Below are 14,023 nucleotides of genomic sequence, written 5' to 3'. Positions count from 1 at the left end.
CACAGTTGCATTTAAAGAAGAATTCCAGCAGTAATAACTGGGCTTTGAATTAAAAAGGAATAATTATTATACCCGTTACGGGAGTTTTGCTGCTGCTAACTTGTAAATCACATTCTTGAAAAGCCGGGTATGCACGTTATATATTATTTATATAGCACCAACATCTTCCACGTTGTACAGAGTACGGTATATTGTCATTTCACTTAACTGTCCCTCAGAGGGGCTCACAATATAATTCCTACCATAGTCATATGTCTATGTATGTATCTTGTAGTGTATGTATCATAGTTTAGGGCCACTTCATGGGGAAACCAATTAACTTATCTGGATATTTTTGGAATGTGGGAGGAAACTGGAGGACCCAGAGAAAACCCATGCAAAAACGAGAAGAACATACAAACTCTCTGCTGATTGTGCCCTGGCTGGGATTTTTAACCAGGGACCCAGTGCTGCAAGGCGAGAGCGCTAACCACTATGCCACCATTTCCATGTTTCCCCTAAAGTAAGACAGTGTCTTATATTGATTTTTGCTCCAAAAGATGTGATTGGGCTTATTTCAGGAGATGTCTTATATTTCTCTCAGGAAGTATCTCTCAGGATGTGTCTCTGAGCTGAACATTTCCTGTTCCTTTGTACTGTGCTGTTCCTAGATTTGAAGGTATGCTACTGTACTGGTCAGGCACCTGGCTTGTCATACCTGCACATAGCCGAAAACCTTGCTGTATGCTAAGATGACAAGGCCATTGCCCGATCAGCACTGCACTGCTCTGTCCCCGCTTACTGGCTGCTTCTTCCTCATCTAACTTCCAATAGGGCTTATTTTCGGGGTAGGGCTTATAATTCAAGCATGCTCAAAATTTCAGCTAGGGCTTATTTTCAGGGTAGGGGGCTGTGTGCATAGGTATGTGTGTGTGTGTATTTTATTTAATCAATTATTGCGCACCTTCTGTAAATCTAATAAACTTAATTTCACCTCTCAAATATCACTGTGTGTGTCTCCTATATGATATATTTAACTGAGATTGTTTATCACAACAACCAATGTGTGTGTGTATATGTATATATGTATATATATGTGTGTGTGTGCAAATATATATATATATGTATGTATGTATGTATGTGTGTGTGTATATATATATATATATGTATGTATGTGTGTGTGTGTGTGTGTGTGTGTGTGTGTGTGTGTGTGTGTGTGTGTGTACAGTGGGTTGCAAAAGTATTCAGCCCCATTGAAGTTTTCCACATTTTGTCATATTACTGCCACAAACATGAATCAATTTTATTGGAATTCCACATGAAAGACCAACACAAAGTGGTGTACACATGAGAAGTGGAACGAAAATCATACATGATTACAAACATTTTTTTTTAGAAATAAACTGCAAAGTGGTGTGTGCATAATTATTCGGCCCCCTTTGATCTGAGTGCAGTCAGTTGCCTATAGACATTGCCTGATGAGTGCTAATGACTAGAGTGCACCTGTGTGTAATCTAATGTCAGTACAAATACAGCTGCTCTGTGACGGCCTCAGAGGTGGTCTAAGAGAATATTGGGAGCAACAACACTGTGAAGTCCAAAGAACACACAAGACAGGTCAGGGATCAAGTTATTGAAATTTAAAGCAGGCTTAGGCTACAACAAAAAGATTTCCAAAGCCTTGAACATCCCATGGAGCACTGTGCAAGCGATCATTCAGAAATGGAAGGAGTATGGCACAACTGTAAACCTACCAAGCCAAGGCCATCCACCTAAACTCACAGGCCGAACAAGGAGTGCGCTGATCAGAAATGCAGTCAAGAGGCCCATGGTGACTCTGGACGAGCTGCAGAGATCTACAGCTCAGGTGGGAGACTCTGTCCATAGGACAACTATTAGTCGTGCACTGCACAAAGTTGGCCTGTATGGAAGAGTGGCAAGAAGAAAGCCATTGTTAACAGAAAACATAAGAAGTCCCGTTTGCAGTTTGCCACAAGCCATGTGGGGGACACAGCAAACATGTGGAAGAAGGTGCTCTGGTCAGATGAGACCAAAATGGAACTTTTTGGCCAAAATGGAAAACGCTATGTGTGGCGGAAAACTAACGCTGCACATCACTCTGAACACACCATCCCCACTGTCAAATATGGTGGTGGCAGCATCATGCTCGGGGGGTGCATCTCTTCAGCAGGGACAGGGAAGCTGGTCAGAGTTGACGGGAAGATGGATGGAGCCAAATACAGGGCAATCTTGGAAGAAAACCTCTTGGAGTCTGCAAAAAACTTGAGACTGGGGCGGAGGTTCACCTTCCAGCAGGTCGATGACCCTAAACATAAAGCCAGGGCAACAATGAAATGGTTTAAAACAAAACATGTATATTAGAATGGCCTAGTCAAAGTCCAGATCGAAATCCAATTGAGAATCTGTGGCAAGATCAGAAAACTGCTGTTCACAAATGATGTCCATCTAATCTGACTGAGCTGGAGCTGTTTTGCAAAGAAGAATGGGCAAGGATTTCAGTCTCTAGATGTGCAAAGCTGGTGGAGACATACCCTAAAAGACTGGCAGCTGTAATTGCAGCAAAAGGTGGTTCTACAAAGCATTGACTCAGGGGGCCGAATAATTACGCACACCCCACTTTGCAGTTGTTTATTTGTAAAAAATGTTTGGAATGATGTATGATTTTCGATCCACTTCTCACATGTATACCACTTTGTATTGGTCTTTCACGTGGAATTCCAATAAAATTGATTCATGTTTGTGGCAGTAATGTGACAAAATGTGGAAAACTTCAAGGGGGCCGAATACTTTTGCAACCCACTGTATATGTATGTATGTATGTATATATGTGTGTGTGTGTGTATATGTATGCATGCATACGGACACTTTTTCATGCCACCCGGCTACTATTTAATGCCACCCGGCTGGAAAAAAATTCTGGGGAGAACATTTATATATAAAAATAATTAAAATGGGTATATATTTGTTTTTTGTTAAGTTGCCTAATAATTATGCACAGTAATAGTCACCTGCACACACAGATATCCCCCTAAAATAGCTAAAACTAAAAACAAACTAAAACCTACTTACAAAAATATTTAGCTTTGATATTAATGAGTTTTTTGGGTTCATTGAGAACATGGTTGTTGTTCAATAATAAAATTATTCCTCAAAAATACAACTTGCCTAATAATTCTGCACTCCCTGTATGTATATATATATATATATATATATATATATATATATATATATATATATATATATATATATATATATATATATATATATGTAAAATATATTATGTACATACATACCTGTGGAAGCTTTCTTTCAACAATGATCATGCATTTGTTCAGCTTAATTATACAGTCATTCATGAGTAATTCTTGACTGTTTACAAACCACATGTCACTACAAAGGGCTGCACGTGTGACTGTCATCTGAATGTTTACCCTGCCCTCTAGTGACTAAGAATGATAATGCGTGGTTCTAAAACTGCTTTCCGCTATAAGCTTCACTGCCTCCCTGAAATGGTATTGATTGTCAAAGGACAAATTTACATCCACAGGTCTTCCCTTTGGGTTTGAAAAGAAGTCATTTTACTAGAACAGTTACTGTAGTAATAATAATGCGGAGCTTAAAAAAAAAAAAAAAACTGGAACTTCCACCAAAGCTTTGTTTTATTTTTTTTTAATTGTAGTGCATCATCTATATACTTCGGTATTCATTTTTGTGTCAGGACCTCATCAAGTGCAGATTGGCAAGGAAGGGGGTCATGACTGACACTGGGCTTGCATAGCTAGATGGCCTGAATGACACTAAAACTACATCTTATTGAACAATCTGTGTGGAGTTTGTATGTTGTTCCTGTGTTTGTGTGGGTTTTATCTGAGCACTTCAGTTTCCTCCCATATCCCAAAAACCTACTGATAAGGTTATTGGTTTCTCCCAAAATGGCTTTGGATTTTGGTACTGGTGAAGGACTGACTATGGTAGGGATTAGAGGGACAGTCAGTCAAATGACTACTCTGCAAATCTTTGAAGATATTAGGGCTACTTAGTACTCAATCGTAATATTAAAAGCAGATACATGTTAATTTGTTTTATAATTAACTAGTTTATTTTCTGTTCTTTTTAAAGCACAATTCTAAGCACAGTCTATATAGAACACTTACTAGCAATTCACTAATGTGAAACAAATCACTTGTAAAGAACCAGGTCAGGCCACTTCCTGCACCAACTATTATCACTAGTATTCAAGTCCTAACGGGAAAAATGGAATCGCCCCCTCCCTACACACACCCACACACTCTGAAAAAAAGCCTCTAGTTCTCTGCTTCTGGTCATGTGATTACAATTCAAAGACAAGCTTTTTTTGGCTACAGCATTGTAATTTTGCACCAGGAAGGTAACATCTCGAACACAACTGTCGAATTGGTTTGTCTGCTGCTTTCAATCTATCCGTGGCCAGGTGAGGTGAATTGAGCTAAGTTGTAGGACCCAGGTTGGAGATTAGATTCGATAACATCAGATTTAATGAAAATATATTACAACTAGGGCCCGCTTAATCATTATGATTGCATATTGAACAGGAAAATCATCTTGTTTATTTTTTTATAGGCCAGCTGGGGGGGGCAGTTCTGGTTCTTGACCAAAGTTTCCTGTATCTCTGTACTGCATCAAACAGTAAAAGGCTAGCAGAGACAGTGATCACATTGACTTTCCCTCAGGGATCTGCTGACTTCTGATTTGAGTTGTGCATACTGGTACCCAAGTAAACAATCATTTACATGATCTGAAGCCCATCTGAGGTGTATGGTGGGCTAAGATACTTAAAGCTAACATAGTTCTTTGGTTTACTGTCATGGCTGACATAGCTGCAATGTGACTTCTTGCCTTATTAAGTTTATACCTGCCTTTTTCTTATGTCTTATTAATACAAATATGACTGCTTGTATCCTTCTGTAATTTTTCCATTTTTTATTTCAGATTCTTTTCGATCAGGCACAGCGGTCCGTACGGCAGCAGTTGCATAGTTTTGTAAAAGAGTGAGTACATTTTTCAGTTCTTATAAAGCAAGTGAAGTGTGGTCCGATGTTAGTCATGAAGCCTATATGCAGACATCAAACCAACAGACTGATTCAGGTTATTCCTGTGCAATAAACTATGCACAGTTAATCTTTAAAGGTATAACCTGAATCAGCATCTGTTGGTTTGATGTCTGCATATCAGCTCTGTTTTGTTAAAGAAGCTGTGTATCCTATTCAGTACATTGGTAGTTTTCTTTTTTTTTTATAAGCAGTACCTTAACCACTTAATATATACTGTATACTCTAGTAGAAGGGGGAGTAGGTCTAAAAGTCCTGGCCACAACAATTTAACAAGGAAAGTGGCAGGGGGGAAATACTGGGCTGCATAAAAGGGAGTGAATAATTGTTGCACTTTGGGGCCTGGAGGAGGTATTGGCAGCGCTTAAGGGACAGGAGGGGTTAATGGCTGCAATACAGTAACCCCTCCTGAGCTTCAAGTGCAGCCATTAACTTTGCTGGGTAGACTTGTACTTCAGTCAATAAAAAATTCCAGCTTAAGAGGGTTGAATATTGGAGTCGACTTATATAAGAGGTCAACTTGTATTCAAATATATATGGTAAGTTTTTCTGGATGACTATAGTCATCCAGATAGAAGCTCCTTAAGTCTAACTGGACAGGTATACAGTGGTTTGCAAAAGTTTTCGGCCCCTTTGAAGTTTTCCACATTTTGTCATATTACTGCCTCAAAAATGAATCAGTTTTATTGGAATTCCACGTGATAGACAAATACAAAGTGGTGTACACGTGAGATGTGGAATGAAGATCATACATGATTCCAAACATTTTTTACAAATAACTGCAAAATGGAGTGTGCGTAATTTTTTAGCCCTCTTTGGTCTGGGTGCAGTCAATTGCCCCTAGACATTGCCTGATGAGTGCTAATGACTAAATAGAGTGCACCTGTGTGAAATCTAATGTCAGTACAAATACAGCTGCTCTGTGAAGGCCTCAGAGGTTGTCTAAGACAATATTGGGAGCAACAATACCATTAAGTCCAAAGAACACACCAGACAGGTCAGGGATAAAGTTATTGAGAAATTTTAAAGCAGGCTTAGGCTAAAAAAAGATTTCCAAAGCCTTGAACATCCCATGGAGCTCTGTTCAAGCGATCATTCAGAAATGGAAGGAGTATGGCACAACTGTAGACCTACCAAGACAAGGCTGTCCACCTAAACTCGCAGGCCGGACAAGGAGAGCGCTGATCAGAAATGCAGTCAAGAGGCCCATGTTGACTCTGGACGAGCTGCAGAGATCTACAGCTCAGGTGGGGGAATCTGTCCATAGGACAGCTATTAGTCGTGCACTGCACAAAGTTGGCCTTTATGGAAGAGTGGCAAGAAGAAAGCCATTGTTAACAGAAAAGCATAAGAAGTCCCGTTTGCAGTTTGCCACAAGCCATGTGGGGGACACAGCAAATGTGGAAGAAGGTGCTCTGGTCAGATGAGACCAAAATAGAACTTTTTGGCCAAAATGCAAAACTCTGTGTGGCAGAAAACTAACACTGCACATCACTCTGAACACACAATCCCCACTGTCATATATGGTGGTGGCAGCATCATGCTCTGGCGGCGCTTCTCTTCAGCAGGGACAGGGAAGCTGGTCAGAGTTGATAGGAAGATGGATGGAGCCAAATACAGGGCAATCTTGGAAGAAAACCTCTTGGAGTCTGCAAAAGACTTGAGACTGGGGCGGAGGTTCACCTTCCAGCAGGACAACGACCCTAAACATAAAGCCAGGGCAACAATGGAATGGTTTAAATCAAAACCTATCCATGTGTTAGAATGGCCCAGTCAAAGTCCAGGGAAAAAAGAAACAGTCCTAGAAGCTCAACTGCAATAATATGTGAAGCCAGGGAGTCAACCAGTCCACACCCGGATCCTTCAAGGTGCAACAATCCACAGCAATAGAAGAAAAAGACTGGGTCTCCACCTGGATAAATACAATTGTAGCACTATTTTATTGCACCATAGTGACAAAACGACACAACGTTTCGGCCAGCAGTGTGATTGACTTGATAAAGGCCTGCTGGCCGAAACGTCGTGTTGTTTTGTTACTATGGTGCAATAAAATAGTGCTACAATTGCATTTATCCAGGTGGAGACCCAGTCTTTTTCTTCTATTATTCCAGTCAAAGTCCAGATCTAAATCCAATCGAGAATCTATGCCAAGATCTGAAAACTGCTGTTCACAAACGCTGTCCATCTAATCTGACTGAGCTGGAGCTGTTTTGCAAAGAAGAATGGGCAAGGATTTCAGTCTCTAGATGTGCAAAGCTGGTAGAGACATACCCTAAAACACTGGCAGCAGTAATTGCAGCAAAAGGTGGTTCTACAAAGTATTGACTCAGAGGGCTGAATAATTACGCGACCCCACTTTACAGTTATTTTTTTTTTAAATGTTTGGAATCCGGGATGATTTTCGTTCCACTTCTCACGTGCACACCACTTTGTATTGATCTTTCACGCGGAATTCCAATAAAATTGATTCATGTTTGGGGCAGTAATATGACAAAATGTGGAAAATGTCAAGGGGGGCGAATACTTTTGCAAGCCACTGTACATGTCCAGTGCCACTGCAGCGGGTAGATGCGCATGGGCATGCCTGCCACTTGTTCCTGGTGGCATTTAAGTGGCAGGGATTGGTGAAGGGGAACAAGTATGACTAAGGTTTTAAAAAATATACAGTATATACAGTTGCCTTAGGTACTCTACTTTATATAATATGTATGTCATGAGGGTATATTACTGTTTTTTTTTTTTTGTTGGGGGGGGGGGGTAGCAAATAAGGGCATATAATGTTGACTGCATACAATAAAGCCTAAAACAGAAAAAAATACACCTCTATTTCCCAAAAATATATTGTCCAAAAAAATTGTACTAGGAACATAATGTAGCACCTGGTTCGGAGTATGTAAATAAACTGATTTTTGCTTAAAACAGCTATTTTTTTGTGTCTCTTTTGGAGGGGTGAGTCCACCGCTACCTACTTCATTTTATCCATTTTAAAGAAATATTGTTTTTACCCTGTTGATGCCTCTGTACTGCTATTATAATTTAAATGTTGTGATAGCTGGGACTAAGGGGCAAATAAAATTGTTGGGTTTTATTTATAGTAGCATTTTATTTTAAAATACAGGTGATGGTTAAACAAGTATGGCCAACAAAAAGCCAGATTCGGGGTGAAAACACAAGATATACAGTAGATTATTCAGTTGGGGAAAACTTATGGCCAAATAAATGGGAGGAATGCTACCAGGTGAAAATGGATTTTGGTGGGAAGTTCTCAAACCCACTAGCAGCCATTTCTAAGCGCTTGTGATTTGAAAAACTAATGCTAATGCAATGCTACAGGTGATACAGTGGCACACTAAAGTTTGGGAAACCTTGTTAAACGTCATGATTTTCCTGTATAAATCGTTGGTTGTTACGATAAAAAATGTCAGTTAAATATATCACATAGGAGACACAGTGATATTTGAGAAGTGAAATTAAGTTTTATGGATTTACAGAAAGTGCACAGTAATTGTTCAAATAAAATTAGGCAGGTGCATAAATCTGGGCACTAGTTATTTTGATTGTAAATCCTTTAGAGCTAATTATTGGAACTCAAATTGTTGTGGTAAGCTCAGTGACCCCTGACCTACATACACAGGTGAATCCAATTATGAGAAAGAGTATTTAAGGGGTCAATTGTAAGTTTCCCTCTTTTAATTTTCTCTGAGGAGTAGCAACATGGGGGTCTCAAAACAACTCTCAAATGACCTGAAGACAAAGATTGTTCACCATCATGGTTTAGGGGAAGGATACAGAAAGCTGTCTCAGAGATTTCAGCTGTCTGTTTCCACAGTTAGGAACATATTGAGGAAATGGAAGACCACAGGCTCAGTTCAAGTTAAAGCTCGAAGTGGCAGACCAAGAAAAATCTCGGCAATGAATGGTGAGAACAGGAACAGTCAGTCAACCCACATACCAGCACCAAAGACCTACAACATCATCTTGCTGCAGATGGAGTCACTGTTCATCGTTCAACCATTGGGCGCACTTTACACAAGGAGATGAGATGCTGTATGCAAGAGTGATGCAGAGGAAGCCTTTTCTCTACCCACAGCACAAACAGAGCCGCTTGAGGTATGCTAAAGCACATTTGGACAAGCCAGCTTAATTTTGGAATAAGGTGCTGTGGACTGATGAAACTAAAATTATCTAGGTATAACCAGGGGCATTATGCATGGAGGAAAAACACAACATTCTAAGAAAAACACCTGCTACCTGCAGTAAAATATGGTCGTGGTTCCATCATGCTGTGGGGCTGTGTGGACAATGCAGGGTCTGGGAATCTTGTCAAAGTTGAGGGACGCATGGATTTCACTCAGTATCAGCAGATTCTAGAGACCAATGTCCAGGAATCAATGACAAAGCTGAAGCTTCGCCGGGGCTGGATCTTTCAAGAAGACAACAACCCTAAACACTGCTCAAAATCCACTAAGGCATTCATGCAGAGGAACAAGTACAATGTTCTGGAATGGCCATCTTAGTCCCCAGATCTGAATAGAATTGAAAATCTGTGGTGTGAGTTAAAGTGAGCTGTTCATGTTAAGAAGCCCTCAAACCTGAATGAACTAGAGATGTTTTGTAAAGAGGAATGGTCCAAAATACCTTCAACCAGAATCCAGACTGTCATTGGAACCTACAGGAAGCTTTTTGAGGCTGTAATTTCTGCAAAAGGAGGATCTATTAACTATTGATTTCATTTCTTTTTTTGTGGTGCCCAAATGTATGCACCTGCCTAATTTTGTTTAACCAGTTATTGCACACTTTCTGTAAATCCAATAAAGTTCATTTCACTTCTCAAATATAACGGTGTGTGTCTCCTATCTATATGATATATTTAACTGAACTTTTTTTATCATAAAAACCAATGATTTATACAGGAAAATCATGACGTTTAACAAGGTTGCCCAAACTTTTGCATCCCACTGTATTTATAAAATCCCTTTGCTCAAGTGGGATCACACACATAGCAATACATTAGCAAGAGCTTTTCAAATCACAAGCGCTTAGAATGGCTTGGTAACGTGCTGCTGGTGGGTTCCAGGCCTAAGGGTTAAATGGCCTGTGGGGTGAAGTGGTTAAACTATGAGTGAAATTACTGGTCTTGTGAGCCAAACATCTCCTGTTTTCTAAACTTTACATCATTCCCAGGCATTCTGGGAACATTGCACTTCCTCAGCAGGGAAGAAGGCATATTTGTTGATCGATGGATATCCTGCCTGACTCTAAAGCTACATACACAAATTAGATTGCAGACATGATTCCATTTAGTGATCTGTCACAGTGGATTGGTAAACGGTGAACAATCGCTATTGGCTTGCATTTACCTTGCTGCTATAGGGCACATCCGGTTGAGCCCTATTTTACAAGATAGGCTGCAACTATATAAAGATATGGCCTCTATTTTATGCATAATCCTTATTCTCTTTATTACAAGCAAAGTAGCTGGAGCACACTCCTACCCTGACCCTGGGCCAGACTATACCCCAATGTATGTGCCTGTTCAGATCAATCAATATAGTCTGCACTTTATATAGATCATTCCATAAAATTTCCTTTCCAATTTGAAGGTACATACACACGCTGTATTAAAGCAATCCTGAAGTGAATAATAAAAAAAAGAGGTCTCAATAGTTGAAAGCCTCTGGATAGTCCCAAGGCTTCCTGCATCCTTCTACATAGCACTGATCTAGAATAGGTTTCCTCTGGCTAGGAGTCTGGCTCTGGATGAGCCACACCGCACCTCGGCTTTGCTGATGGCCTCGTCTATGACCGCCCTCACTGACAGGAAATAGAGACCCAGCGCTGGAACAAGGGCATGTAAAGGTATTTGGGAAACCGTTGGACCATCCAGAGGCTTCCCGCTACCAAGGTAAGTATCTATCTATCATTTTTATTCACTTCAGGCCGAGGCAGTTGGTTGTGGCCGCCTCAGGTGAGAATCAAGTGTGTGTTGTATTATTATTACCCAGCAGCTCTGTTTCCTCCTGTTATAATGCCCAACTTCCCGGTTTCCTCCTGTTGTTATGCCCAACTTCCGTTTCCTCCTGTTATAATGCCAAACAGCACTGTTCCCTCATGCTGGTATGGCCAGCGCCTCTGTTTCCACCTCTTCGACTACCTAGCAGGTCTGTTTCCTCCTGTTGGAATGCCCAGCAGCTATATTTTCTCCTGTTGCAGAGTATCTCTCGCACCCTTTTATTGGGCCCAGCAGTTCTCCCCTCCTTTTATCATGCACAGGAGCTCTATTTCCCCTTTTTTAATGGCTCAGCAGTTCTGATTCATTCTGTTACACTGCTCGACAGTTCTGTTTTCTCCTCTTATAATGCCTTACAGCTCTTTACAATGCCTTATATAATGCTCAGCAGCTAATTTACTCTTTGTTTCCTGCTGTTATAATGCCCAGCAGCTCTGTTTCCTCATGTTATTATTGCCCAGCAGCTCTGTTTCCTCCTGTTGGAATGCCCAATAGCATTGTTTACTCATGCTGGTATTCCCAGCAGCTCAGTTTCCACCTGTTTGAATGCCCAGCAGCTCAGTTTCCACCTGTTGGAATGCCCAGCAGCTCTGTTTCCTCATGTTATAACGCCCAACAGCTCTGTTTACTCCTGTTGGAATGCCCTGCAGCTGTTTCCTCCTGTTGAAATACCCAGCAGCTATATTTTCTTCTGTTATAATGCAGAGCAGTTCTCGCATCCTTTTGGCGGGCCCAGCAGCTCTCACGTCCTTTTATAATGCCCAGCAACTCTCCTCTTTTTATAATGCCCAGCAGTTCTGATTCATGCTGTTACAATGCCCAGCAATTTTGTTTCCTCCTTGTATAATGCCCTACCGCTCTTTACAATGCCTTTTATAATGCTCAATTTCCTCTCGATGGTGTCTACCAGTTGCAATCCCTTATGCTGGGAATACATCATACGTTATTTCAGCAGATAGATGGATCGATAGACATGACTGATCTTATTTTCGATCGTTTTTCTGATCGATTTCTCAAAGAAGTGAATGGAAATTGATAAGAAAAGATATGAAAATCGATCAGAAATGAGATCGGACAGTACATCGACTGAAAAATCTCATTGTGTATTTCCAACATAACAGTTCTGTTGCCCTGTTATAATGTTCATACTCTCTGTTGCCCACTATTATAATACCCAGTAGTAATGTTTCCAGCTGTGTTAGTTCTAGTATCCAGCAGCCCATTTATAATGCCCAACATCACTGTTGCCCTGTGTCAGTACCCTCCTCCATTGCCAAGTACTCCTCCATGCAAAGTGATGGCAGCCAAGCTTAGTTATCTTACTAACACACACGTCTACCATTACTTTTAACTTGAAGGGCTTTTTTAAACCAACATCTGTGAGAAATGTCCCTTTTCATTAATGGTTTGTAAAGTTACAGAGGATTGGGAATCTGGCCTATTCACTATCATACGTAAAACGGAAAAATTTAGTTTAGACGTTGTTTTTTTTTTTTCAGTGCAGATTCAAAGATCTAACATGGAAACTTGCATTTCATAGAGCTGCCTTCGGAGCAAAATAATCACTAGAAATGTATCCCTATCTCTGTGGCCATTGAGGGAGATAAACAGAGCATTCTGCAGTTGTAATGTATGCCTGTCAGGAAAGGTTATTTTGCTAGGGAGCTTTGTGTATTTCAGGCACAACTCCACTGTAAGGTATTCCATGTCTTATGGCTCTGCAGGCGAGGGCAGAGGCGGCTTCTGCAGCAGCTGCCCAGGTTCAGCAGTGCAATCGATGTATGTAGGCCACAGGAGCAGCAGCCTCGCTGGCAGGCCGAGGGAGACAGTTTCCATAGCAACGGGTAATTAAGTGAGAATCTGTCAGAAGAAGCAGACGCTCTGTGCGTGGGGGAGGGGCACTTAAAGAATCTTGACATCCCCCATATTTACTTTTCCTCCTTCCTGTCCTGGGTGACTTTCTGATGATGCCTATCCATGTATAGATATAATACTGAGCATTTAGCAGCATTTTCTCTTATTCATCTTTCTGAGTACAAGAGCAAGAAGGGGCAGCACTGTAAACTGGAGCATCTTCATGGTGTGCAGTGACCTACTACAGTATATACCACCAGTTCATGTATTTACATTTTAAAATGCACCTTTCAGAACTGATCGGATGAGGTTGCAATCTGTACCTTCCTCTAATGCAGGGGTAGGGAACCTATGGCTCGGGAGCCATATGGGGCTCTTTTGATGGCTGCATCTGGCTCACAGACAAATCGGTAGGGATTGATTCACTAAGCTACACTGCTCAAGCAGCGCAAGTAAAATTTTCAAACTAGGCACTCTACTGCTGTAGCATGCACTACTAACTTACTCGCGCTACCCCAAAATGAACAGCTGCTCCAACTGTCCCACTCTGGACCCTGTCAGGTCCAGTGACTTTGTAGGATGAGATCCCCGCACTTTGATTGGCCCACTAGGTTGCCTGTCACTTGACAGGCAGCCTATTGGGCCAAAGTGCGGGGATCTCATCCTACAAAGTGAATCAACCCCCAAGTCAGCTAGCTAATTGTACAAGCTGTTAGTCTGTATTTCTCCTGTCTGGGAAATTGCTGTTGCTGCTGAAACCCAAGAGAAGCTGAAGACGTGTCTGACACTTCCCCTGCCCCACTGATCAACTGTATACACATCACCATGGTAACAGGGACAGCCCTCTGCTGCGCATGCGCACTGCCCCAGTTTAAAACATATTGTATGGCTCTCAGGGAAATATATTTTAAAATGTGTGGCGTTTATGGCTCTCTCAGCCATAAAGGTTCCTGACCCCTGCTCTAATGTAAGATAGTTTAGTTGCTGGATAGTGTAATGGTTAAGGGCTCTGCCTCTTACACATTAGATATGGACTCTTCCTGTTCAGTAAGCCAGTCTATTCAGTAAGGAG

General features: G+C 41.2%; 1 protein-coding gene across 1 annotated transcript in view; it reads left to right on the top strand.

The window, feature by feature from the left end:
* The window catches only part of ACAP3 (ArfGAP with coiled-coil, ankyrin repeat and PH domains 3), a 254,819-nt gene that overhangs the window by 165,269 nt on the left and 75,527 nt on the right, over nt 1-14,023 (top strand). Inside the window, exon 5 of the mRNA XM_068240606.1 lies at nt 4,969-5,027. Within this exon, the coding sequence (XP_068096707.1) occupies nt 4,969-5,027 (59 nt within the window). The remainder of the gene's footprint in view (nt 1-4,968; nt 5,028-14,023) is intronic.

Source organism: Hyperolius riggenbachi, chromosome 6 (assembly GCF_040937935.1).
Source record: "Hyperolius riggenbachi isolate aHypRig1 chromosome 6, aHypRig1.pri, whole genome shotgun sequence".
Classification (NCBI taxonomy): Eukaryota; Metazoa; Chordata; class Amphibia; order Anura; family Hyperoliidae; genus Hyperolius; species Hyperolius riggenbachi.
Note: the sequence above shows the minus strand (reverse complement) of the source record. Positions and strands in the feature narration are given on the sequence as shown.